Here is a 26639-nt window from a genome sequence, read left to right as displayed (position 1 = left end):
AGCAGGTGGCAGCAAAGAGATGGCTGATGGCACGAAGAGATTGTGTAAAAGTGCACTGAGGACCCAGGCAGCAGATGTAGCGCCGTCGTTGTGAGAACTCCTGAAATGACATCTGGACTCCCTTCAGACGGTCATCAGCTTCTTGATCCCCTTAATAACCACAGGATCTCTGCTCCAGCCCCCGCAGGAAGAGCTGGAGGAGGAAAACTGCAGTGATCTCAAACCTCTCTGGCCTTGATTTCAGAGAGGTTGTCTGCTGTGCACTGCCTGATCGTTTGATCTACTGGACACCTGACCTTTCGGTTTATGGGGGAAACAGACTCCCTCTAGTTCATCGCTACTGACTCCTACATATATCCATGTATGGGATGCTGGAGCCTGGGGCTCCTTCACTCCTTCCCAAAGCCGGGCTGCAGCAGGCAGAGCTGCATCTCTCCTTGTCTTCTCAGGCTTTTGGTGTCCCCCGTATGACTTACATCTGGAGTTGTCTTAAGTAGGCACCCAACATCAATTAGTACTCATGGGGGAGTATCCAAAGCATATCAGGACACTTCATGCACAGAAGGGAGGATGCTCCGAATTGCAGGTGTCTTCAGCAAGGCTCTTATCCCTTGATTCAGCCATAATGAGGAACTTCTGTAAAAACTAAGAATTAAATAAAAAATATCACAGAAAGGATGAGTTGATGTTGCTGCAGCCCAGTGTTGTCAACACCAATAAAGCTTGTCACCACACACATAAAGATGACATAGTACGAAACACTGAGTTGCTGGGACAGAGGCACAAAATTAATTTGGAAATAATATCTGTTCAAGAAGATGCAGCTACCAAAAAGGCCTCAATTTCTTTCACCTTGGAGACTGAAAAAACTGAGTGGTACATAGAGCTGATGTTTGAGAGCCAATATTTTTAGGTCATAAGTGTCCAGGATCGCAAAGGAGCATCTCCAGCCAACATTTCACTGCTTTTCGGGAGGGCAACCTGCACTGCAGCACAGAAAAATAGAAAAACTGCACAGTAGGTAGGTAAATGAAGATAAATATAGGGGTAATGTAGAGTATTAGAGCAGCTAAGCAGGAAACATAGCAAGGAAGGCAAATGTGCAGCAGAGGCAGATAGGGCAGCATAATTCAATGTAGTTAATTTGCTCAGCACCAGCAGCTGCCACTGGGTTTGGAGGCTCCAGGAGAAAAGCCTTTTTTCACAGCCTTTCAGCTGAATTAGCTTATCCTTCCCTCTGTGAACCCACAGGAGGGGTTTGACCCATTGGAGCCCCAGCAGCTTTGGAAATACCATGACTGCTGTCAAATGGGCTATTGCAGGTCTTGTATAGCCCTGCGTAGAAAGCATTGAAACCCACTTGACTCGAAAATAAACAAACAAAACACGTACTTCTGTATCATGATAAGATAAAACACTGCTATCTATTTAAAAAAGAAATCTATATTTAGCCCTGCTGGATGCAGACATTCCTAATCCCCATATATCACTTACGAGTGAGTTCTGACCCTCCCTGGTTTGCCTGGTATTAATCAAGAGTCAGCAGCATTTGACACAGAAGTACTTGACAGTAAAATTTTACAGAATTATGTGTTTGATGTGTAGCTGAGTTTAGGTCTTTTCTAATTCATTTTCAGGCAAAGGGAAGCCAATTTGAAAACACTGCTGCTAATTCTGGGAAAAGAAGAAGATAATAAGTCTCTCTTGGGAGTTTCAAGTGACAGCATAGCCATTAGTGGAGGGGAAGTGCAGGAAGATGATCTTTATCAGAAACCATGTGTTTGTCTATATAGTTCTTCCCCAGAAGTCATTACTTACCTTTGAGTTAAGTATTATTTCATTACATTAAAAAAATAAGTGTTAGTGGGTGAGCAGTTAGAATTTTGTTGTTTATTGATGATAGAGAAGAGAAGAAACCTTCTCTAAGAAGGAGGAGAAAAAACCTACTCATTAAAGGAAGTGTATGATCCTCTTTGAGAGCAGAAATGGACTTCTGGAAAGTTTATGTGTATAGACTGACCACCAGGTGATAATGGAGAAGTGTTTACAGTGCAAGAAATCCTTGCTGTGATCTGAGATTTGTATCATATCATGGAGTAGAGGGGATCACCCTTTGTGATTGGTTATGTTTCTGTTGGAAAAAGCAGCATCCCTATGCCACAAAGATACTTAAGAGTTTAATGAAAAATACTTGGAATTTATTACAGTAGTAAAGAGAGTGGCACAATCCTCCTCTTACGTGGGTCAGGGAGAATGCTAAGCAATGTTTCCTAGTCCTGAAGCACTTTTATGGAGCCTCTCATGAGGTTTATGACCACCAGGATCGTGAGCAGGAGCAACTCTGCTCCTTCATGTAACACCTTTACAATAACTTCTGAAAACCCATCAAGCCTCCAGAGGCAGCAAGAGTATTCAGTGAAATATCACTGCCTGCTTGCCCTGCTTCCATGTGCTTCCTCACGCCTGTTCTCCAGAGGAGACACTGGGAAAAATGGACCTTTGACCTCATCCCAGACATCCCACATGTGATCTGTTCTTGAATAAGTCTCCTAGTGTATCTTCATTTTACAGAAAAGGAAACAGATATGAAGAGATTAAGCAAATTAACCAGAAGTCAGAAAAAAACAAAGCAAAACTGGAGCTGCCACTGTCCTACTTTCTCCCATCTTCAGTCCTTAAATATAAATGTAGCTGGCAGAGGAGGAGACCAAGAGAAAAAAGCTTCATCTGCAGAATAATTTCCCATTTAATGAGCTAACAGGGTCATTATAGCAAATGGAGGAATGGGAACAGCTGTCTGCTTGTGGCAGCAGGCGAATCCGCTCCTGGCCTACTTCACCTTCCCCAGTACAACAGGCACACAGCTCTGGAATCTGAGGGCCAGGAGCATGATGGTGTGGACAAAAGCCCATCCATGTTGGAGGAGTTGTCCAGGGAGAGTTGGTCACCCCCACACATCATGGCCAGCTCTGCTAGGAAAGGAAGAAAGGTGGCTGTCATCAGCAGCTCCACTCGGACAGGAGCAGAGGCCTGGTATGCCGACTAGAGCCAGCCCACAGGAAAGTCTGCTGCCTCCCTGGCGCCCAGGTAAGGGTGCTACTAGAAAAATTCTCTTTTTTGGTATGGCCCCCAGATTATTACCCGTTACTGGTTTTCCAAGTGGGCAGTGATGAAGTCCAAACAACAAGTCTGAGGGCAGCCAAGAGAGACCTCGGGGCCTTGGGGCACCTGGCTGAGGGATCAGGAGCCAGGCAGTGCTCTCTTCCATCCTGCCGGCTGCAGGGAGCGCTGGGGCCTGCGATGGGAAGGTCAGACGGATCAATACCTGGTCACCAGCTGCGTTTTGGGGGTTTTGATCATGGGCCAGTTTACACAGCCCCAGGCCTGCTGGCAGCAGCAGAGGTTCACCTATCCCAAAGGGGAAAAGGATTCTAGCTCAGGAGTTAGCAGGGCTTGTTGAGAGAGATTTAAACTAGATTTGAAGGAGGAACAGAATAAAACCAAGCTTGTTAGAGATGAGCCTGTGGGCAGCACACCAGTGTTTGAGGTGAGATCCATAGCACAGCTGAAGTGCATCTGTGCCAGTGCCCAAAGCGTGGGCAGCAAACAGGAGGAGCTGGAAGCCGTCATGACATAGCTGCCATCATGGAAACATGGTGGGATGACTCGCATGACTGGAGTGCTGCGATGGATGGCTACAAACTCTTCAGAAGGGATGGGCAAGGAAGGAGAGGCAGTGGGCTAGCTCTGTGTGTCAGGGAGTGTTTCAGCTGCCTAGAGCTGAATGATGGTGACAGAGTTGCGTGTTTATGGGTAAGAATCAGGAGAGGGGCCAACAAGCCAGGTATCCTGGTGGGAGTCTGTTACAGACCACCCAGCCAGGATGAGGAGGCAGATGAAACATTCCACCAGCAACTGGGAGAAGTCTCATGATCGCTGGCCCTTGTTCTCCTGGGGGACTCCAACCTACAAATGTCTGCTGGAAATACAATACAGCGGAGAGGAAACAGCCTAGGAGGTTCCTGGAGCGTGTGGAAGATAACTTCCTGACACAGCTGGACAGTGAACCGGCCAGGGGAGATGCCCCACTGGACCTGCTGTTAACAGACGGGTGATGTGATGGATGGAGGACATCTTAGCCGTAGCAATCATGAGATGACAGAGTTTTCAATTCTCAGAGAAGTAAGGAGGAAGGTCACCAGAACTGCTACCCTGGACTTCCAGAGGGCCAACTTTGGCCTGTTTAAGAGTCTTGATGACAGTGTCCTTTGGGAGATAGTTCTGAAGGGCCAAGGGGCCCAGGCGGGCTGAGCATTCTTCAAGAGGGAAGTCGTAAAGGTGCAGGAGCAGACTGTCCCCATGTGCAGAAAGATGAGCTGGCAGGGCAGAAAACCAGCCTGGCTGAACAGAGCTTTGGCTGCAACTCAGGGGAGAAAAGGAGAGTTTACCACTTTTGGAGGAAGGGGCAGGCACCTCTGGAGGACTATAAGGATGTTGTGACGTTATGCAGGGTGAAGATTAGAGAGGCGAAAGCCCAGCTAGAGCTCCGGCTGGCCACTGCTGTAAAAGATAACAAAAATTGGTTTTACAAATACATTAGAAACAAAAGGAGGGCCAAGGAGAATCTGCATCCTTTATTGAATGGTGGGGGAGAACATTGTCACAAAGGACGAGGAAAAGGCTGAGGTCCTTAATGCTTTCTTTGCCTCAGCCCTTAATAGTAAGGCCAGCTTCACCCAGGGTAATCGGCCCCCTGAGCTGGAATACGGGAATGAAGAAGAACAGAATGAAGTCCCCACAGTCCAGGAGGAAAGGGTCAGTGACCTGCTGCTCCACTTAGATGTGCACAAGTGTATGGGGCTGGATGGGATCCACCTGAGGGTACTGAGGGAGCTGGCAGAGGAGCTCACCAAGCCACTCTCCGTTATTTATCAACAGTCTTGGCTAACTGGGGAGGTCCCAGAAGACCCTGCCCATCTTACAAGAAGGGGGCAGGAGAGGGGATCCAGGGAGTTGCAGGCCTGTCAGCCTGACCTCGGTGTTACCTATAGGAAAAGTAGGTAGGGAAAACAGGGGAACTTGGAGTGCTGCAGGTAATGCAGGGGACAGAGGCAAAGGTAGTAGCACTGGCGTAGGTGGTATTGATAAGGGGGTAAACTGGAAATATTGTAGTTGTTTTATGTAAATAATGATGTTTGGAAAAATGGAGCTACTCATAAAGGCAGGATAGGAGCAAAATTAGTCTGTAAGTGTACAAGAACATCTCCCGAAGGCAAGGCCTTGCTAAAGCTGTTTTAAGCATATGGATGTGTGGCAATGAGCTGAAGGGTGGCCTGTTAAAATACGGGATATTCCTGCCCTCCAGTGGAAGTATGGGAAAATGCCTTTCAGAAGTTGTCTTGGCTGGAAAATTGATGGGAGCCTACAAACGGATGCTAAGGAACTTCCAGGAAACTCATTGCTTTTGATCCAATGTCTCCTGAATCCCCATTGGTGTTTTTCAGTAGAGCCCCTTGGTCCTCTCTAGGTTGACCTGCCCACACGTGCTGGTACACCCGTCGTTACCTTTACTTGATTAAATTTTCAAAGTCTGGGCCACTGAACCAAGTAGATGATGTGTAGCCAGTGACATTTCAGTGCTGTAGTATGGGAGCAGGGCTTGGAGGTGTGTTTTGGGATCGCTCAATCGTGCAAGTCATGTTTATCTCCTGGGATGTCATGAGCCCTTCTCCCAAATGAGCTGAGTACCTGGGAGGTGTTTTAGGAAATTCTCCCATTTAGAACAGAGGCAAATGAGTTCTTGAACTGCTGCAGTGTGAGGGGTTTTGAGCCTTCCAGCTTGCTTGTAGTCCCAAAATGAGACAGCTTGTATCACTTTTCAAGCCAAGGAGTTATCTGTAGTAGAAAAATTCAGGGGTTAGGGTGGTTTGTTTGCTTCCTTTTTCTTTTTCCTGCTCTCTCATTAGCACATGATAATATTCAAATGTTGACAAAGTACTTGGTAGTTTTCTCATGTGGTGAATTTAGGATGAGCATCAGTGAATAAGTGAGAACTATGCTTTTCCCTTATGTTAGCCATCATGTGTTAAATGTCTGATAAAAACTTCCTTTTATCTAGTCAAGACAAGTCATAAGATTGAACAGCTCATCTCTCACCATGTAGAACACAAACAGGCTTCCAGATCAGGCACTGTGAAACACAACTCTCTGGTTTTTTTTTAATGCTATTATACATTAGAAGTAGGGGCCTTGAGTTTCTCAATTTATTCCAGTTATATACAGATAACATTGGAAGTGCCAATATAGGAGTGGCCTCACTGCATGAAGATGTAGCTAACCCTGTATCCTGTGTCTGACTGTCCCCAGTAGCAGGTATCTAGGAAGGAGAAGAGCAGAGATGTGTATTGATTTGTGATCCACCAATGTCCAGTGATTTGGAACTCTGGGTCTTACTGCATGTAGGTGCTGTCAATATATTTAGTAGCCCTTGGTGGTTTTATTTTTTCCCTGAATCTGCTTAGCTGCTTTCCATGGCACACCCAAGTTTTAGACCTTTGTCATTGCCTACCTCAGTTGTCTTTTCCCCAGGAAGAAGCCCCTAGCACAGTCACTCCTGCAACAGAAACCAATCCAGATCTGTGCTCCTTACCGTCACACTTACCAGTACCATTTCCAATTCTACTCTGTAGGTTTTGAGATGGGAGGGGGTAAAAGTGGATGAATGAACCCATTACGGCATGTATAAGGTCAGGATATTTTTTTTCCCTAATGTTCATCACTGCATTTCTAACAGGATTTCAAGTGAATGTATTATCTTGTAGTATCAGTATTATCAGTATGTTTAAGCCCTTGTGCAATTTTTCGCCTTGGGCTTTTGTTTGCTAAGTTTGGCGATTTAATATCCTTAACCAATGTTGATATTTTATTTATTACCCCCTTTTACAGATCATCTGTAAAGATGTTGAGCAGGAAAGATCTGAGCACTGTTGGCCTCCATCCATTAGGAAAGCCATCCATATACTACTATCTGCCGTTTCCTACTTTTAACTTTTTTTTAATCAATGCAAAGACCTTTCCTCTTATCTTACAGCAGCTTAGTTTCTCTAACAGCCTTTCAAACCTTGTCAAATGCCTTTTGGAAATCCAAGCCAACTATATTGACCAGATCTCTCCTGTCCATGTGCCTGTCGACTCCTTCAAAGAACTCCAGTAGACTTGTGAAGTATGTTGGCTCTTCCCCAAAGTCAGATTTATCCATGTGTCAACTAATTCTGTTAGGACAGATGTTGGGCTTAGTCGAGTACAGCGCTCTGGATCACATCAAAAAGCCACTTCCATTCCTCAGCAAGCAGGGCTGGTTACAAACCACAGTTAGTAGTTCACCTTGAGTTCATGCAGAAGTGCCGGGTGAACACCATCTGGGCTTGGAGATGGGTTAATGATCCTTTGGTTGACTTGGGTCCCCTACTGACACTTCAATTGGACGCGGTTACTCTGGTGATTCCCCTGGGAAGGAAGATTGTGGTGGGAGGATCTCCCCAGGATCTTCCATGTTGAACCCAGGGGTAAAAAGTGCACTGAGCTTTTCTCACATGGCTTTGTTCTTCTCAGTGTGCTTTTTGTAGAGCATGAGCTTCTGGAGACCCTACACCCTACGGTCAGGCTCCTTGCTGCTGCTGTGATTGAGAAGGCTTTATTACTCATTTTTAAGCCTTTTGAAGTTGTTAGTTGCATTATTATTTTTTTGTCCTGCCTTATGGTGGTTTTCCTTTCAACCGGACAGGATTCCATTCTTCTTTTCTCTTTATTGATTTGTTTGAAACCACTTCATATTTGAAGGATGCCTTCTTGCTTTTAATGTCTGTCTCATCCTGGTGTTCAGCCATACCAACTTCCTTTTGACCTGTCCTAGGTCCACATTTTATATATGGTATGTTTGCTATATGCTTCCAGATGCCTACGTGCTGCTGCTAAGATCCAATTCTTCTAATCAACCCTTTTAGCTACTCTTTGAATTCTGTTTTTGAATTTTTGAGTGTGAGAGTGATTTTTTTTATTTTAAACCTATTTTTTCAGACCTCCAGCCACTTTGAATCTCAATACATCACGGTTTCTGTTACAGGGAGATTCTTCAATGGTAGTACTTTGAAATAGGTCTTGCATATCATTCAGCCTCAAGTCACAAGTTTTCTTTGTTCTTGGGCCGCCAGATTAGCCACATCCTAAAATAATCATTAATTGTGCCTAAAAGTTTAGACTTGACAGATAGTGTATCTAGAGTTTGTTGTGTACTCATGCTGGATGTCTTTGCTGAAGTCTTGTCAGAAATCCTTCAGCAGATCACAGCCACTTTTGCCCATCCAATGGGTGGTCAGTAACATCCTAATACACTCCTTCCTTGCTTAGACTGGAATTTCCATCTACAGATTATCTGCATGACTTGATAATTTGATTTGTTAACTGATTTAACACAATAAATCACTCTTCCCTTAGGACAGGCTACTTGGTGTAGCCTTCATGTTTCCAGTGTCTTCTGTGGCTGCTAGTATGTCATCCCAGCGATGGTCATTTCATGCCTTCTATATGTTTGTTGTGCCATAGCCTTGTTGAGAGCTAGACCATGTAGTTCTCCCATTCTTCTTTCTTAGACCTTTCTTAGATGTTTGTGGGGTCGTGCATGAACAGTTGCTTTGTTTTTTCTATTTCTCGGGATTTTCTTTAAATTGGCCCTTCATTTTGATGCTCTTTCTTGACTTTTGCCAGATACCGGACTTTGTTGTTTGTGTAGAGTTGTTAAGTTCCAGGGGAAACTTTCTGCCTCTTGCAGAGTCTTTCCCATATGGAGCCAAAAGGACTTGCATGGCCCAAGACATTGGTTTTGCTTTCAAAAGTGATACTCACACAAGAAAGCAAAATCTTAGCAGATAAATTAAAAGCGGGTCTGACACAGGGTGATACCAGGATGGGGTTGGTTATGTGGAACCCAGTATCACTGATCTCTTCCCACAGTTTCATCTGTCTGCCAGAATAAACAAGCAGAGCAAAAAAACTCGCTTTGTGTGCACACGTACTTGCTTTGTAAGGAAAAATCTACTTCCTGCTGGCTCCCACTTTTTCGGTAGGATTTTATGTAATATTCCCCTCCTCCCTGCCTTCCTCTTATATGTCACCTTATTTCTCAACGTAAATTAGGATGCAACAACTTCCACCGGCAATGCCGGCATGGCTGGAGCACTCCAACATTGGCCAAAGGAATGAAAGCTTGAGAGTTTTGCAGTAACGCTTCAGGAGATTTAGTCCGACCACCCCAATACAATAAGTAGCTCTCACTAATGATCTGTGGGCATTGTGGGGAAGCCACTGGATTAAGAGAACATTATTCATCCATCTGCTACAGCAACATCTCCAGGTCCTATCAAACATGGTCCTACTTGAGAATTTGGAAGAGGCTGCAGGAAACATTGCAGAAATGCCTCTGGGCAGCCCTTGGAGAAGGGACACAAGTTCACTCAAGGTAGACCTCTGCTTTAGCAGCCATCAAGTTAGAAACCATCTAGCAAGTTATTTTTTCCTAAAGGATTAGGGCCATTTGAAAAAAGAAATGAGGGAAGAACATAGCAGCATGCTGTTGTCTGGAACCCATGGAACTTGAACAAATACGCAATAAGTAGTGAACACAGTGAGTTGGAAAGATAAGTATGTCTAACATCAGCAATATATCAATCTGTTTTCCACATTCTTTAAATAATCTAAGAGAAGAAAACTGCAACCAAGTCTTCTTAATCTGATCATTGCTGTTGCTATGGTGATCCTTTACTTATGCAAGCAACAACTACATTAAGGCTGGAGGCAAAAGGGCCATTTAGTGTTTACTTGCTTAGATTAGCCAATTTGCAGTTCATGGGTTCTAATTAGCAATTTGCAATTAGATTGTGAGATTTTGTAAAGCAGAAGAGCAACAAGCAGAACTAACTGTGATTTGAGCAATTTCAAGCTGTAATTAGACTGATTTTTTTCTTGAGATCACATCTTACTTTCCAAGGCTGTAACATGGCCACAGCTCTTCCCCAGTGACTCCCAACAAGTTGCCTTAAAATAAATATAGTGTTCTTCTGTGGTATGTAGTGGTACCTTTGAAACAAGTTTGGTACCTGGGGTTTATTGACCCTACAGAGGTCATTTTGGGGGGTTTAAGGTGAAATGCTTCTTTTCCTGAGTACTTCTCATAAGCACGGGTTTTCCTTGGTGTTTTCCAAAGGAAAGTCAATCAGAAAGGTGAAAGGAAAAGCCCTTGATGCCTTATCTTGCAAATATATTTTCTTTCCACAGATTCAAACTGTTAAATTCAGAGCTAATGAGGAGAATAGACAGAAGGTTGTGAATTGTCTTCTTCCTCACCATAATACTTTTTTTTCCCCTTCTAAACTATTCAAGGGCAGTTAACGTCACCACGATAGGTTTATTTTTCACTGACTTTGTATTACTTTAAAAGTTAGGGTGTGAGTGCTACAACAGAATTCAGTATTGCCGAGTATTCTAAACTGTAGCTGATTCAGCTGGTGAATCTGGGGATTTAAACCCAGATTTTGTCTTGGTAGTGACCCATGATTTAGGAAGAGTTATACAGGAATTAATATGCTATAGGCAAAAAGTCTCTGGCAATCCTTCAATGAACTGCATTTGACTCTAGCCATGTCACCCTGCCATGGGATATTAGATGTTATGCTGCAACCCAACAACGTAAATCTACTATTTTATTCTGAAAGGTTGCTTATTCATATTAGCGTAGGTATGCGAGGAGAGAAATGTGCCAAGAAGGCCATTAAGGCATAGATAGTATTGCAGGGTGCTGGCATTACAAAGATAAAAAATCCAGCTGAAGTGCATTGCGCTCTCAATTTATTCCCATTAGCCAGTCAGGAGAGCTTTCTCTTTGTAATGCATGTGTCTGAGAGTGTGATAAATGTTTCTTTGCAATTTGATCCTTACTCCACACTTCTCTTGTAATGGGCACAGCTGTAGGGGAGAGGAAAAGAAAAAAAAAAAAAAAAGAAGAAAAGAAAAAAGAAAAACACACACACACACCAAAAAACCCACCACCAAAAACCCCAAAAGCCTTCTTGGAAGTAGGGATGGGGTGCTCAGAACATGAAACTCTCAGTGGAATATAGTAAGCTAAAGCATATAATATCTATGTTTTAGCTAGCGGGTTAGTATTTTAGCTGAACGTCATTAAAAAACTCACCGTAAAACTCAAAAAAAACCCAGTACTGCATACCTGCTGGCATCGAAACATGATGATATTGGAATATGGGTAGAGCAGGGATAGTAAACCAGTATTTCTTCCACCCGGCAACTTTGACAATACCTATTGCTCAAGGAAAACTGGTAGGGATTTTTCTAATGAAAATTATCAATTGTCAAGGAAATGCTTTACAGAAATACATGATTTGAACATGAATTTATTTGAGGAAAAAAAGATGCTGATAAATAAAATTTTTAATGAACTTTCATTTTGTATTGATGTTATTTTCATTGAAATGAAATTAAGATGTCAAGGTCTGATTGCAGCGTTTGAGGTGCTGTGAATCATTTGCTTTTCCTCCAAACTTTGTTTAGCATGGAATTTCAGGTTGTGCTGTTGCTGCCTTTCTTGGAGTCAGAAAAAGTTATTAATGTTTTATTTTTCCACTGTCACCAATGAGTTTCCTACCCAAGTTAACCCAGCATACCGTACACAACAGTGTTATCAGCAACTATTTTGGGTTCAATCCCTCACTGCTGAGCCAACATAGAGATGTAATACAATGGCAATGAGGCAGTGTCTTTGGTCTCCGACTAGCAACATCCAGAGTTTAAAAAAAAGGAATAAAAAGAGGGGGTGGAGAAGAGACAAACCCCCTCCTTAAGCAATATCTTTTAATACTGTGCAGAACAGGAAGCACCACCAGAGGAAGGAATCCTCCACATCCTCCCTCTGCCCCTTTTAATTAAAATTCATTAAAGTCTTGTTTTTTTAAGTCAGTCAATTCTGTAGAGTATCTTGTTTGAACTATTTCAGGACATTCTTGGCATTAGGCGTATTACAAAAACACAAATGTTGTTTTAACCAAAGCTGAAACCAGGACTTCCCAAAGTAGGACCTGGAGAGACAGTCCTGTTGGGAGCATCAGGCTGTTTCATTAAAAGTTGAAGGAGAAACATATGCATCTAGAAAATAAAATACGCATTTCAGTGATGACCTCCTTTTGACTTTCAGTGAAAACCAGAGACCCTATTCCTTAAAATCCATCCTGATAACTTTGTGCTCTAGTAAAAGCACTCTGCTTCGTACCTGTATGGCATTATCCCCCCCAGTCAGTTGGCATTTTATATCCCAGTTTGTTTGGTTCTTCCTCCAAGATTTTTGTTGGATTCTGGTACATGAGCATTGTGTGGATGTGTATAACAGGGTGTGGGCAGTCAAAATACATGGAAATTTACATAAAACCCTTATAATCTGCTTGGAGAATGGAGGGTTGTTTTTTCTGAACAGTTTGGTTGTGAGCTTAAATACATGGGAGCAGTTGTGCATGTTACAAGAGGAGTGGATCCCACAGCAAACATCTGGGGAAAAAAAGGTGAAATTTGGATTTTAAGGGAGTTTTTCCCAATAAGATGCTCTCTGCACATCCTGTGTTCAGATAAGGTCCCACTGCAGTGCCTCATACTGTTGCTAGACAGAGAAATAGAAGTTGTTTAATAAGGTGGCACATTTAGGAGTTCAACAATATTAGCTTTGAAGTTAAGACTTTTTAAAGACCCTGGATGATGAGAAGGTCTTTCTGAGCTATTTTAACTGACTGTATGTGAGTGATTTCTCGGTGAAATTAGTCTCCATGCAATAGCAAGTCTTCAAATCCCCGTAATTCAAACAAATCTTCTATTTGTGTAACTACTGAAACAACTTACGATGAGCACAGCTTATTATAACAGCATAATATGTTCACGTTGCCAAGTTCTAACTGAAAGTAATGTACTTTTAAAATGGGGGGGGGGGGGGGGGATTATTTATCTGTTAGTTTTTTAACTTTATGTTTTTAATTTCAGATCTCCTTCCCCTTCCAGAGGAAGTTAGAGATGCCATAGCTTTAATGTCTGTTTTAGCTGCCACTCAAATGTTCACTTTCTGTAAGAAAATCTAAACCAGGAGGTATGCTATTTCTCCTGATGTGAAAGTCACTGAAGGCAAGTACGCTGTGAGTTCAAGTGCTGGTTGGGTCCAAGAGAATTTCCCAGCCCTGATAACATGAACTTGAAAAGAAAGAAAGCCTTTCTTTTCAATGCAATGGTCCATGCAGCTGTAGCTTTCAATTGCATTATCACCACTAGCACACTGCTGTTAAAAATCCAAACAAAATCCCTCTTGATTTGGATTTTCATTTGAAGGTGTAAGACATAAAAGGAAGTGGTAGCAGCTAAATCGGGAGTTAAAGCCACTGCACTACTGACCTCAGAAGGATGGTCTGGAAGAAGGAGACCTGAAATAAGGAAAAGCTGGGTTATTAGTTATTGTACTTTCTCCCTCTATCTGTCTACAGATACATGTAGGTAGATTCATATAGATCTTTTACTTTTTCAGTGCTGTTTGCAGCTATGAAAAATGGAAGAGTAGAAGACGAGTTTTATGTTCTTCTCCTTAGTCTTCCTTGATGCAGGGCAGCAAACCCTCATCCACAAGTAAATCCTCTCCAGCAAGTCAAGATCTGTGGGTAACACCATAGTACCCATCCCTCCCAGGAATGGGTTAGCATTAGGATAGCAAATACCGGGCAGGAATTATTTATGGGCATACTAACATGCCATCAGTTCATTGTCTCTGTGAAAGGGCAGAAAACCCCATTTGGATTTAGGGCAATGGCATATCAGCGCACCCTGGTTAATACAGCTCGTGGCCAGGTGGGCAACAGTGACCTCACTGCCAATGGGAGATATCACAGATGGCTTGAGCTGGTACTTTTATCCAACAGCTCAGTGTCTTTCATTGGCATTCTCTTGCTTTCACTGCCAATAGAGATGTCCTGGAACAATTATGTGATCCTGTATTTGTGAACAAACTAATAAATTGCAATAAAGTGACAGAACTTGACATGAATTCAGCTTTAGTGTAACATTATAGGATTGACGGTAAAGTAGGTAAAGAGCTGGTCTTTTTCCTGATATTTTTGTTCTTACTGATAGCAGCATTTATCTGAAAGGGACATTTGGAAGTGAAAAGGTGCATTTGTTACATCATGAGAGAGATGCATATCTGGTGCCTGGAGGAAGAAACACACAACATAGGTATTTCCCATACAGAGGGATGGTATTTAGGAATTAGTTATTCTCTGCTGTCACTGCCTGTTCTGACTGTAATTGTGGGGCGAGCATCTCCTTTTCAGGTAATACAGGTTCATGGAGACCTGAGAGTGCTATTTACCTTGCAGAATCAGACTTTTCAGAGAAGTCTGATGAGCATGTTAAGAGTCTTCCCTAGGAGGGTTTTGGGTTGATACCCTTGGTTATTTTTATTTTGCTGCAATGTTTTGTCAAGGGACATACCCACCGCACCCCCCCCCCAAAGTGTACTGATCCAAATGGATTGATATTTGGAGGAAATGCTAGATAAGAAGGGTTTTGCATGCGGGGTAGGACCTCTGAGAGGATGAGTGGCAATGCACCATAAAGAAATACAGATTTGCTCTCAGTGCCACTCAAGAATTTGCTTTCAGGCATTCCCAGGCTCTGGATCTTGCTGATTGTGTAAAATACACTGTCACTGTGCCATGCTTCTGTCTGTTGCGTGATTGTGGCTAAATCTTCTGAGTCCCACTCAAACAGGGCATAGTTGAAGGTAAGGATATTGTGTGGATGTACATGAGGTACTTTTTATTTTGCTTTCACACATATGACCATTCATAGATTTTTCTCTTGTCCAAAATCACTCAGAAATACATGAACCTGAGGGTTTTGGAGTCATTTGAGCAGGCAGGGAAGAGGGCTGGCCAGCACAGAAGGGAAGGCATGGGCGCCCTATCACCATTTGCTGCATCTGCTCTTCCTTACATTGCTTTCAGATAACAAAGCCTCCTTGTTACATGAATTCGATCCATGTCCTCTGCCACTTTTCATTTATGTTTGGAATTGCATCTCTCTTAAGTCAATAACGTGAATCCAATCCAAAAAGCCTGCTGTGACTTCAGGATACCAGGCAGGCAAACAGCAGCCAGGTGCCATGAGTAGATTAGACCCAGGTGCATTATTTCACCAGGTCTAAAATATGTTTGTTCAGATGTATAGAAAAAATAGTGACAAAACTGAAAATTTGAGGGAATTTTGGCTTTCATTTATCACAAAGTATTTTTTTGAAGTGCTGCGTTGGTTGAAGCAGCATAATGAAAATAAATTATCTGTGTCTTAAGAATTTAGCTGTATCTTAAGAACCATAAGAAGATGGAATCTCTTTTTTAGTGGACACAAAAATACAGTTTCCTTTTGTGATGTATTTTTCCACCCACTTCACCTGTGGCTCTTAGGCTTATTTCACATATGTATTCTTGCAGGCTGGGTCTAATCATCACCATCCAAGTATTGCAACTCAAGTTTTTCTAGTCTTTGCAGAGATTCAGTATTTCTATCTGCAGAATTGCATTGCCTCAACAATGGGTGATACAATAATAATCAGGCCATCCAACAAAACTGAATATAAGGCTGAAAAAATAGCTGTTAAACAAGCAGGTGTCTGTCACTGAGGAAGGCTCTGAAATTCTGCGTTTATCCACCCAAAATGGTTACATTCGCTTGTATCAGGGAGTTGGTGGTTGCTTCCCATTTGGTTGCAATTTACTACTAGCTGGCAGCATGCAGGTGGAAAGAAGCCAAGTTTTCTATCAAGATGACAGTTTGGTAACAGATTCTAATGTTTCCCAACCATTTAGCTCATGTGATAAGAATTATGAGCTAGTTTAGTAAAGCTGAGCAGTTGGATAATAACTTTGCGCCTCATATTTTCTCATTTATCCTTTTTAGCTGCTTAGGTAAGATGATTTTTTAATTTATTTGATTTTATTTGATTTGTAGTTTTGGGAGGAAAAGCTTGAAATGTGTCTCAGAGTAATCGTCATCCTAGGAGGCAATCACTCATTTAAATGGTTGGAAACCTCCAACAGTGCAAGAAGCCACATGTTTTCTTTTCCCATTCTGCATAACAGACATTGCCCAAATGCTTGGGCTGTGGCTTCTGCACTGCTGTTTCAAAGTAATGGGACATGTGGATGATGGTATTTACTCCTGATACCCCCTGATTACTCTGGTTTCTTGCATGTGATGCCTATCCGTGCTGAAGAGGCTGAATCAAGGCATTTTAATTAGCGGCTCCTTAGGAGTACATATTTTATTTGCAGGGAGATTAAAGACTGGTGCTTCCAAGTCCCAGCTTTTCCATACGAGGGCACTGATACTCGTTAGGGCAAGACTGTTGCAGAAAGCCAGTCATTTGAGTGAGATTTCAGTAGATATCTCTGTCATCCAGATTTGCAAGAAAGCTCTTGGAGAAGAGCTTGGGCGATTCTGCAGGATGCTTGTGTTCAACCTAGATCTGAACGTCCCCCTCTGCTCTTTCCTGACATCCCCTACGGGGAAGATACTTCTCTTGTTAGCTACAGGACTGTAAGCTCTGGCAGGGTTTGTTTGTAGGGTAGGTGACAAAACCCAGTATCAATAAACAAAAAAGTCCCATTAAGAGTGCATTGAAAGTTGATACATGGCCTCCCACAAACTCTAGTTAAAATCTCAGCTTCATTTTAAATGTTATTTATTAAGGAACAGACTTTTCGTTGTTTCTTCCTATTTAGATCACACATGTATCTTTCCTTTTTGCACACTTCCAGCTATGATTTTCCAGGCATTTTGGCCTGTGATAGCTAGGGCAAGAAACACAATTAACAAAATACCTGGAGAAGGGTTCTTTTTTTAATTATGTATAATTCAACTGGAGTCAGAAAACCCCAGAAATCTCAGCAGAGAAAGTTTGAGTCTTGCATCTGTGTAGCTCCAGAGTGTCACTGATTGTGGGTGTGATGCTGATCTGCATTCATGCCTCCAAGCTTGCCTAAGATGTCTTCCCAATACTACACCTCTTATATATTAATTTAAGAACTTAAATCATCCACTCTTCCAGGGGTCAAAAAATCATTTTCTTGTTTGAAAAGTCTCAGAGCACCAGCATATGGCTGCATATTTAGAATATAACTGCCTTTCTCATTAGACTGCCAAGTTACCAGATGGGAAGAGGCTGTGGCATCTGCGAAGCCGTACCCAGAAGAAATACACCCTGACCTGGCACACATGTGTTTTTCCCACAGAGTGCTGAGTTACTTCCACGTCATCTTGCACAAGTGTGGTCAAACTGTCTCTACCATTCATCCCATCTCTGTTATATACCCAAGGAATATCCCAAGCATCCCCCCACAGTGTCTGAGCACAGCAAATCTTTTCAACCAGGTCCAGAACCAAATATTTTCCTACAGACACACCAATATTAATTTTTAAATGTCTTCTGTATGTCTTTGCACTGCCCTCCCAATGTCTTGAAAGTGTCTCTGTTCTTTTGGAGGTGATAAATTAAAGACATCACGTATGTGTTTCACTATTACTTAGTCAAACAAGGAGCACATGTTGCAAAACCTTGGGAATTTTTGTTTAGGGAGCGGCACACTCAAATTAAGGCAGTTGGAGGGCAGAAGCTGAATTCATATTCTAAATTTCAGGATGAGGATTATATCCCGATTTCTGATTTAGGAGATGGCTTGGGAATATTTGCATTTTGGTATTCTTATTTAGAATCATAGAATGGCTTGGGTTGGAAGGGACCTTAAAGATCAGCTAGTTCTAACCCCGCTGCTATGGGCAGGGACAGTGACTGAAGATTTTTTTAAAAAATAATATTTAAGTGAATGAAGAGATTTATTCTTAAACTTTGCAGTGCTGAAGTGCATAACTCCTGTTAGTTCATAGGAATTTGATTTGAAAGTGGACTTGGACCTTTGTAGGTGGGAATAAAACAATTCAGATGTGACTATTGTAACTGAGCATGGGAAGGCCTTGCTTGCTTGATTTTACATGTGTTTTGGTTTCACTATATATTTTTGGAATTTCTTTTGGGTTTTGGGTGCCTGTTGCACAGCATCTATAAAACTGCATCCGATTTACTTTATATGCCTCATTGCACTTGTCTGTACTAACTACACATAAGCAGTCTGTCAAAGAGAATTAGCCAAGAGATTTCAAAAAAACAATCACAATAATGCTGCAAATACATTTTCTAAGAAAAATAATAAATTGAGATTTTTTTTTACTTCAAAAGCCGTCAGCAGAGCTTTCAGCTTCTGTGACAACACACAAAATGATGAAGAAGTTGGGACTGTAGTGGAAGATCCCGTCTCCCATCGAACCGAGGGACTTTAGTGAGAAGTGGTGGAATTTGCAGGGGATGGGACTAGCATCCTGCTTGCTTTGCCAGCACCATGCTATGTCTTAGCTAGTTTTTGTCCTCTCACATCGCCTGATGTGAACTATATGTTATTTTTGTAGGACTTGGCTGTCTTTCAGGATAAGAGGTATTACAGAGAAAAAAGCATTTCTCCTCTCTGTCCCATATGTTTTTGCAGACCCTAACCTTTCTGACATACTTCTGTTTAGCATCTCTCACCCGTGCTTGCTCAGCACTGAGAAATCCTCACTAGCTGCTCAGGGGAGAAGACAGAGTAGCTGGCCCCCTGCCTCCCTGGGAGCATGAGATGGCTTCCTTCCACTCCCAAGCCTGGGCAAAGTAATGCAGGGCTTCTTGACCTGAAACTTTGCCTCCGTTGTTTGACTGTTCAAGCAAAATTTTCCATGCTGGGATTTTATCTTCCTAGCAATTATAAATCATTAAGGGTATTTAATGGGTTTATACATTTGTCATGAAAATTAGACCCATCTCATTGCTCTGTCACCCCTAGAACAATGTGTCTGCTGTGATTTAGAAGTGAACATATAAATATGTCTTTCATTTAGCAGATTTTTTTAGTGACAGCTTTAGTATGCACCTCATGATGAGTATAAAGCAATCGATAAGCAGCTGTGTCATACAAGGTTATCCCAAGTTCAAAGCAGGCTTGGTAGTGATTGGTTTCCAAAGTTGGATGCATCAGGCTGCTGTGGCCACAGGAGCAAGGTCACTGAGAGGATCTGATGACAGTATAAATAATAAAGCAGAGCGTAAGTAATTTGTTGACAGCACCTCTGAGACAAAATTGCACTTTATTGCACTGGATTTGGGGCTTGATGATGTGACCTTTCACATTTCTTGAAACCTCTTTTTATTTTTCACTTTTAACTTTAATTTTTTTTCTTTCTGTCACAATGTCATTGTGGTTTTAAATAGACTAAAGAAGGTAGTTTGAAGGGAATAAGTCAGTTAATCACTTCCATTCCATTATTGAATTAGAGACGGGTGTGACGGATGAGGTACATTAAAAAGATAGACTGGTGGATATGTATATATGATCCTGCTTAACACAATGATGTTTTATCTTTACACTAGTGTTATCATGCAGAAATGAAGCATCTAGGTGAAATAGTGGATTATAGTCTATGTTAATTGCAAGATACTGTGGCTAAAATTGAGTACTGAAAACCAAGCCACCTCCCCTTTGGACCCTCCATGCCTCTCTCCATAATCCCGTCAATACTCTTTTCCCGTACAAGTCTGTGTCAGCAGCAGCCAAAGGTTGTACATGCACGGGGACTTCTCCAGCAGCTGAATGTCAAACTTTATTGAGTGGGTGGATCCTGTTCATCCATTTCCCCTCTGAGCCTTTCTAAAAATACTGTAAACCTTGACAAGGAGCTATTTTAGAGGAATCATATTCATGAGGATAGTCATGGGAAGCTTATTTTGGCAGGCTTGCATGTGTTCGATTTGCATGCTTCCTTAGTCAAGGGCTTGGTGAACTTGTGTTGTGAGCCAGTTGGACATGGGCTAAAGAAAGAGCATCTGGATTTTGGGACCTCCTGGGTTGGGACGTTTATTAGTGAATTTATTAGAAGGAAAAGAAGTGAAGATATTCTTATAGGAATGTTGATATGTGACTGAAGTCATTCATTCCAGGCATTTGCACACCAGCCCGCAGCTTATTGGATCTAATTTCATAAAACCTGGCTGTGATTTCTCTCCAGGGACCTTAATGATCTTGCCACTTTCAATAAACATTTATAGAAACTACTGCCAGCCTGTGGATAAGAGAAACTCCTATGAGAGACTTTATCTTCCAAAAATACTTAAAGACACCAAAAAAAAAACCCCACCCACGAGAAGATCAATAGAAAATGTCAAAATGTAGCATTTGCTGGGTAACTGGAGCTGAATTGCAGTACCAGACATTTGCATTGTAGGCATGCAGTAGGTATGTTTGCTTTTCTCACTTGGAAAACCGTGCGCATCGGAGCAATACTATAATTGGGACCAGCAAAACTATGAGTGTGAATAAAAGCAAACTGTAAGAGATAAGATGGAAATTAAGCAGGTAAAAGCTGTTCCACACTCATGCCATTTGGGTATGGTATTGCACAGTACTCATGTTTGCACCTCTAAGAGATTTCCATTTTTTCGCATAAAAAAATCCAGATATGAAGCCGAAGCTGCCTTCTTCGCCAACCTGAAACTGTCTGATTTCAACATCATTGACACCCTTGGAGTAGGAGGGTTTGGACGAGTTGAGCTGGTAGGTGAACTTTTTTTCTTTGAAATTTGTGTGATGTCCTAGAATAAATACTGTGTTACGAGTCTTTCAATTTTTCTTTGTTATTATCACCTGAATAATCACCTGTTATTATCACCTGGAAGAAAATTAGGTGATGGGATTACATGTTTTCTAATGGTTGAAGAAAGCTGAATTACATTTCCTGATAAATAAAAATATTTATAAATAAATATATAAATTTATAAATTATTTATAAATAAATATATAAATTTATAAATAAAAATATAATAATAAAAAAATAAATGCTTTGCAGTTACCAGGAAGTATTTACGTACTAAGTTGAGATTTACGTACTAAGTTGAGAGATAAGCACACACCTCTCTCCAAGTGGTCCTGTGTTTATGGCATTGATTGCCTTTTAAAAACAACCTGAATAATTTTGTGGCTGGTGAGGGCTAAGACTGAAAGAGCAGCCTAAAATTTTACTTAACCAAAGTTGGATTAATAGTACAATGTCTCTTCTAAGTAGTTTCTAATTCAGGTCTGGAGATAGTTCTACTTGGTTGTCATGAAAGCTGTACATTCAATGTCTGAACTATGACACTTCACAGAAAACTACTTATTTTTTGCAGAATTTTAAAGAAAGGACAAGATCTGAGCTTGCTTTTTGTGCTGCTTGGATTTAGAGCTCTGCAGTCTTCATTAAAATAAAGTCCAAGCAGGAGGAGACTGAAATGGTAGCCGTTGCATGACCCGTTTGTAATATCACATAAAACTAAAAACTTAGAATAGAAAGAGGGAGCTTAGTTTTCATCACAGTGCTGACCACAGAGGAGCTTCTGATACTGGACACTTGTACAGTATGTTAGGAACTCCTGTAAATTAGGAACAGTAAAGGGAACAGTTACTGCTGCCATCACAGAATTTGGGGGAAATCCCCGCTCCATAACCCTGCGGGAGGGAAAAACATGTGTAGTGCTGGGAATTGGAAAACTAGCAAAATTAAGTGTTTGGGTGATTATTTGTGACATAACAGGTAAATTCTGTGTTAAAAGTGCAACTCACTCCATGTGATTTGTGTCTGACTTTCCCCGTTTGGATGTATGTAAAATCATGCAGAAGAAAGCGTGTATGTGAGAACGCTGGTCCCTTCCTGGGGTTTGGGTTTGTATGTATTATTTATCTATCTATTTATTTATTTATTTGCTCTTAGCAACTGTTGTTTTGGAAGAGAGTCACAAGAGCTCCTCCATAGCCTGGGAAGGCTGTCCTTTCCCCACGCCTCCTATAGTCATCTGCTGCTGAGGGTGCTTTAGAGCAGGGGTTTAATTCGGGTTGCACTCAGCCTCTCTTCTGAAGGCCTTTCACCTTCTGTTGACAATAGCATAAATCTCAGGAGAATTGTCTCCTGAATTAACATCCCTGCTAGCTTCTCTACCTGAGGTGACCTGTAGTGTGGGACCCACCAGTTTGGGGCTCGTTTTGAAGCTTATGAGATTTTTTTTCATATTTAAGACTTCTTTGATGCACGCTGTCAAGATGTTTGAAAACCTCAAGATGTTCCTGGGAAGGTGCAGAAGTTTGTCTTCATGAGGGGTTGCTTATATGACCCTCAAACCACATAGATATGAAAGCAATTTGGACTGTTACTGATGGCCGTGGGCCAGTCCTCTACCTCTGGCTGCTCACAGAATTAATTTGGAAGCTTTAAGTTGTTGACAAAAACTAAATCTTAGCGATGTATGACACTTGGCTGGGTGTGCAGGAGTGGATGTGTCACTTCAGTGTATTAGATCAGAATCAGGTAGAAATATTTAATTCTAAGGAGATGTCCAAGTCTCAGAAGCCTCCTTTAAGCCCTGGTGTCACCTATGCAGCCTGCCAAAGGCTACTGATGAGAAAAATATTTCCATCACCTTGTAGGGGTTTTCTTCAGGGGTGAGTGCCTCTCTCCTAAGCAGAAAAATACTGGTTAAAGTAATTTTCTGTAGTCCTTGACTAATACTGAATTGCACACAGAAGGATAAAAGATACTTAAACATTTAGCTTAACACTCCAGATCTTATTTTTTTTCTTTACCACTGAGGGAAATTCTGTTATTAAAACAAGAAATATATTTTTTTGTCAAAATCGAGCCTATAATTGCTACCTCTTGCTTCTGTCTTCTCCATGAAAAATATGTTTTGTGATTTAAGGCTAAAAAAATGAATTAATGCAAAATGTATTGGAGGGATTGACTCTTTTATTGCCTGAGTGTGTTAGTGTGCCTGCTAGTGTACAACAGTATTGGAGTTTCTTCCTAGAAAACATTCACATCTTTGCACTTTTCAAGAGTAAAATTGATCAAATAAATAAAGCACATTGCAAGGAAGAGGATTTTCATAGCTTAATGTTGGCTGCTGTGGGTAAGCGCTGCCCAAGGCATCTCCATACCCTTTAAGAGGGCAACTGCTGGTGTCTGGTTGGAAAGTGGAATGTCTAGGACTTTGTATGAGTCTTGCTGGCCAAGAAAGAATAATGCTCCCATTGGTCTGCATTTTAATTTCCTAATTTTGGGGTGTGGTTTGTATAAATACATGCTGGTTTTCCAGGCACTTCTGTGAATGCTGGCTGTTTGGAGAGGTCACCCCTTCAATGCATTCATACACAAGTACATGACTTTTAGGCGAAACAGCCTAAAATTTCAATTGTTTTCAATTCTGTGGAGATTACAGGTGGAAATATCTTTTTGTCTTGCTTTTCTAAGTAGTTGTATTTTTTGTGTGTCAAGAGACATTTCCCACATATTTGCATTGGTGTTGAATGTCATTTGCTCAGTTTTTTTGATGGCTACCTGATGCCTCTTGAAACCTATCTTGTCATTGTGGATGCTGTTCTTCCTTTTCATCCACATCTGGACCAAGGAATCAACTTTTATCCAGGCTTCTCTCAAGGGGGGAAACCAGCTGAGTAGTGGCTGTGCTATTTTAGACAGGGATCAGCTCTGCCACTGGAACAAGAGCACATAAAGGCTTTTGTTCACTTATAGCAGGGCCTGTGTGATCCTCAAGTGTTTGCAAAGCAAACAGGCAGGTTGCAGAGACCACAGTCTGCCCAAGGCTGCCTGGTGCCACATTCCTAGGACAACCCTCCTGCATTTCAGGCGGCTGCCAAGTAGGTGCAAGTTGCTCTGGGACATGTGTTGCCCAGCTGGTGGGCACCTCTCCTAGGAGGGCAGAAAGAAAACAGTAGGAGCAGACTTTTTGGTTTTTAATAGCATAGATTAACAGATGCATCCACTATTTGTTGCAGCTCAGCTTCTCAGCACTATGTCAATTAAGCATCTTCTGTGTTGGGATCCAGGTGCCTCAATAATACATTGAAACAGGGAGTGTCATCTCAGGTTCATGTCCCACAAAGCACCACTTTGCAGAGGACAGGGATGTAGGTCAGGTATCCTCAGCCTTCATAAATCATCTCTCCTGAACTTAATTGTTCTTGTCTTTGTTCTATAATTTCCTTTTTATTTATGTTCTGTGCTTCTAATCATCTGCCCCAGGTCAGTTATTTTGGATTTAAATCAAGATTATTTTAGACAGCTCTGAAATAAATGTATTGTAGTATCTGAACATACAGGATAAGAGTCATTATTGCTGCAAAATCAATTCATGTCAGTGATGGCTGAGCACAGGTAGACTGAAAATCGGGTCCATGCCTGAACACATGCCTTTTCGTTACATTGATTTACACAGTTATCACTTCCAACAATCACTCGGTGATGGGGGAAAGAGATTTTAAATCACTCCTGTTTTTATAAAATCACAAAAATAATGCATTTTCTCCACACCCCATCACAAGCTTGATTGAGACTTGCTTTCAGCTACACCTTTCTTCACTTCTCAGGACAGATACGCCAGTGAAAACCTATAAACTTACCCACCGTCCCTGCACATACAAGCTTGGAGGGAGCTGTGCCTTCTGCAGTCCTGTGGATAACATAAGGCGTGGGACATCCTGAAGGCAGCAGGCAATAGGCAGTATAAGGAAAGTCTCAGTTTTTAGCCCTGACTTGACAAAACATTTAATCATATTCTTTAACTTTCAGCAGTTTTGTGGAAGTTGGTGGCACTTAGAGCACACACTTCAACTATGTGGCCATTAAACCTTGGGCTGGAAGGGACCTGAAGAGATTATCATCCAGGCAGAGTAAAGTATACCTAACCACTTCTGAACAGTTTTCCTTAATTTCTTGTTAAAGTCTTCAGGGAAGGATGTTCCTAAGAAGGTTTTCCCTAATGTTTAACATCTCCCTGCTGTAGCCTGTGGTAGGCTTGAAATACAAACGCATACAACCCTTGAGGCTGGGTTGTACGTGTTTGAAGACTGTTATCGCATGAACCTGAAGAACTCTTTTCTTTAAAAGAATGTGCCGCTTTTGAGCTTTACATGTAATTCGTGCTTTCTAGGCCTGTGATAGTTCTTGTTCCTCAGTCTCCAGCTGGCTCTCACCTCTTTAGAGCGATGCCCAAACCAGGCACATTAGTCCAACCTGGACCTTCCTCTGATCAGATAGAGCTGGACAGCTAGGGGCAGCACTTTGCCACTGCTAAATGGTGTCCATTTTATTTCAAGTCATTGCTTCAATTTGTAAAAATTAGTTTAATTCCCTTGCTTTTCTCAAAAGTGCTCCCAGACCTCTCTGGCTTGATTTTAATAGTTGCAAAGTTAATAACATTCTTCTTATTTCATAATCCAAGCCATTAATGAAAATGTTTTATGGTGTCATATACTAGACGAGACCCCCTTGAAGTCATTTTGGCTTGATGGTGGCTACTGAAAGCTAAACTCCTTTACAATATGGATATTAATGAAGACATACACATAAAACCGAAGCCTTTGTTGCAGCCACATTTTACTGGGGCTATACAAGGCCTTCATATAATGGACAGTACAGCATTTTTCATTTTTATTCATGTTTTAAGAGAAATCTGGCCACAGATTATGAAGTGCAATCAAATTTATTATAGCCTCTAGCCTGTTTGGTAAACAAAACCATTAGTGAATTAATTAGATGGCGAGAAAAAAACCCAACGTAATTGTCTTCCAATAGAATGACAGATGCATAATTCAGATATTTATTAGTGAAATTTTCCAATTGCATAGCTACCGTTTTTTTCCAGCTATTACGAAGCTTTTTATTAGAAAGATCTGTCTTCTCTGTGAAACATCTTGATTATTTTTTTGTCAGAAATCCTTTTGCCTCCTTCCTTTTGAAAGAATGGGAATTTTGAATGCTGTCAAGGTGAAGAAACTGAGATTTAAGTAAGGGATTTGAAGATCAGGTGCCTGAGTAAACGCCACATTCATCTGACAATGAAACTGCTGCTACTGAGCTGAGTAAACTGCTGGTTATGAGGATTTGGCCTTTTTTCTTCCTTCCCTTCTTAACTAGATTCAGGACACATAATTTTAATGATGCTGTGAGATGGAGCTGGACCACTGCAGAGCTTTTTTAATGGTTTTCCTTAGATTTTTAATTGCTAATGGAATTAAATACATCCTTTGTAGATGGAAACATATTCTCAGAGGTTGTGTGTTAATCAAAAGGGTGTTGTCAAAGTTTGGAAAGATGAGAAGCCATTTGTGGCCCACCAAATATTGTCAGAGGCCAAATCAGGTTATGAGCTGGTCAAGCCAGAGGCTTCAGCTCTGGTTGGAGGCAGGAATAGGACATAAAAATAGGTGCTTTATTGTGAGCAAAGCCAAACTGAAGAGCAGGGCAGGATCATGTATGGTTGGAGAATTGAGATCCATCTGATGTTTTCAAGAAACCACAGTAGTGAGTTTTTCCATTTGGTTTTGCATATTTTAGTTATATAACCCTTCTTCTGCTATTTA

General features: G+C 41.5%; 1 protein-coding gene across 3 annotated transcripts in view; it reads left to right on the top strand.

Moving 5' to 3' along the window:
- The window catches only part of PRKG1 (protein kinase cGMP-dependent 1), a 503334-nt gene that overhangs the window by 448983 nt on the left and 27712 nt on the right, over nucleotides 1-26639 (top strand). For all 3 annotated transcript variants that reach the window (XM_080401614.1, XM_080401613.1, XM_080401615.1), the window contains one exon: nucleotides 20687-20783. In XM_080401614.1, the coding sequence (XP_080257740.1) occupies nucleotides 20687-20783 (97 nt within the window). The remainder of the gene's footprint in view (nucleotides 1-20686; nucleotides 20784-26639) is intronic.

Source organism: Falco punctatus, assembly GCF_963210335.1.
Source record: "Falco punctatus genome assembly, chromosome: 9".
Lineage (NCBI taxonomy): Eukaryota > Metazoa > Chordata > Aves > Falconiformes > Falconidae > Falco > Falco punctatus.
The sequence above is the reverse complement of the archived record's forward strand: the minus strand, read 5'-3'. Positions and strand labels throughout refer to the sequence as shown.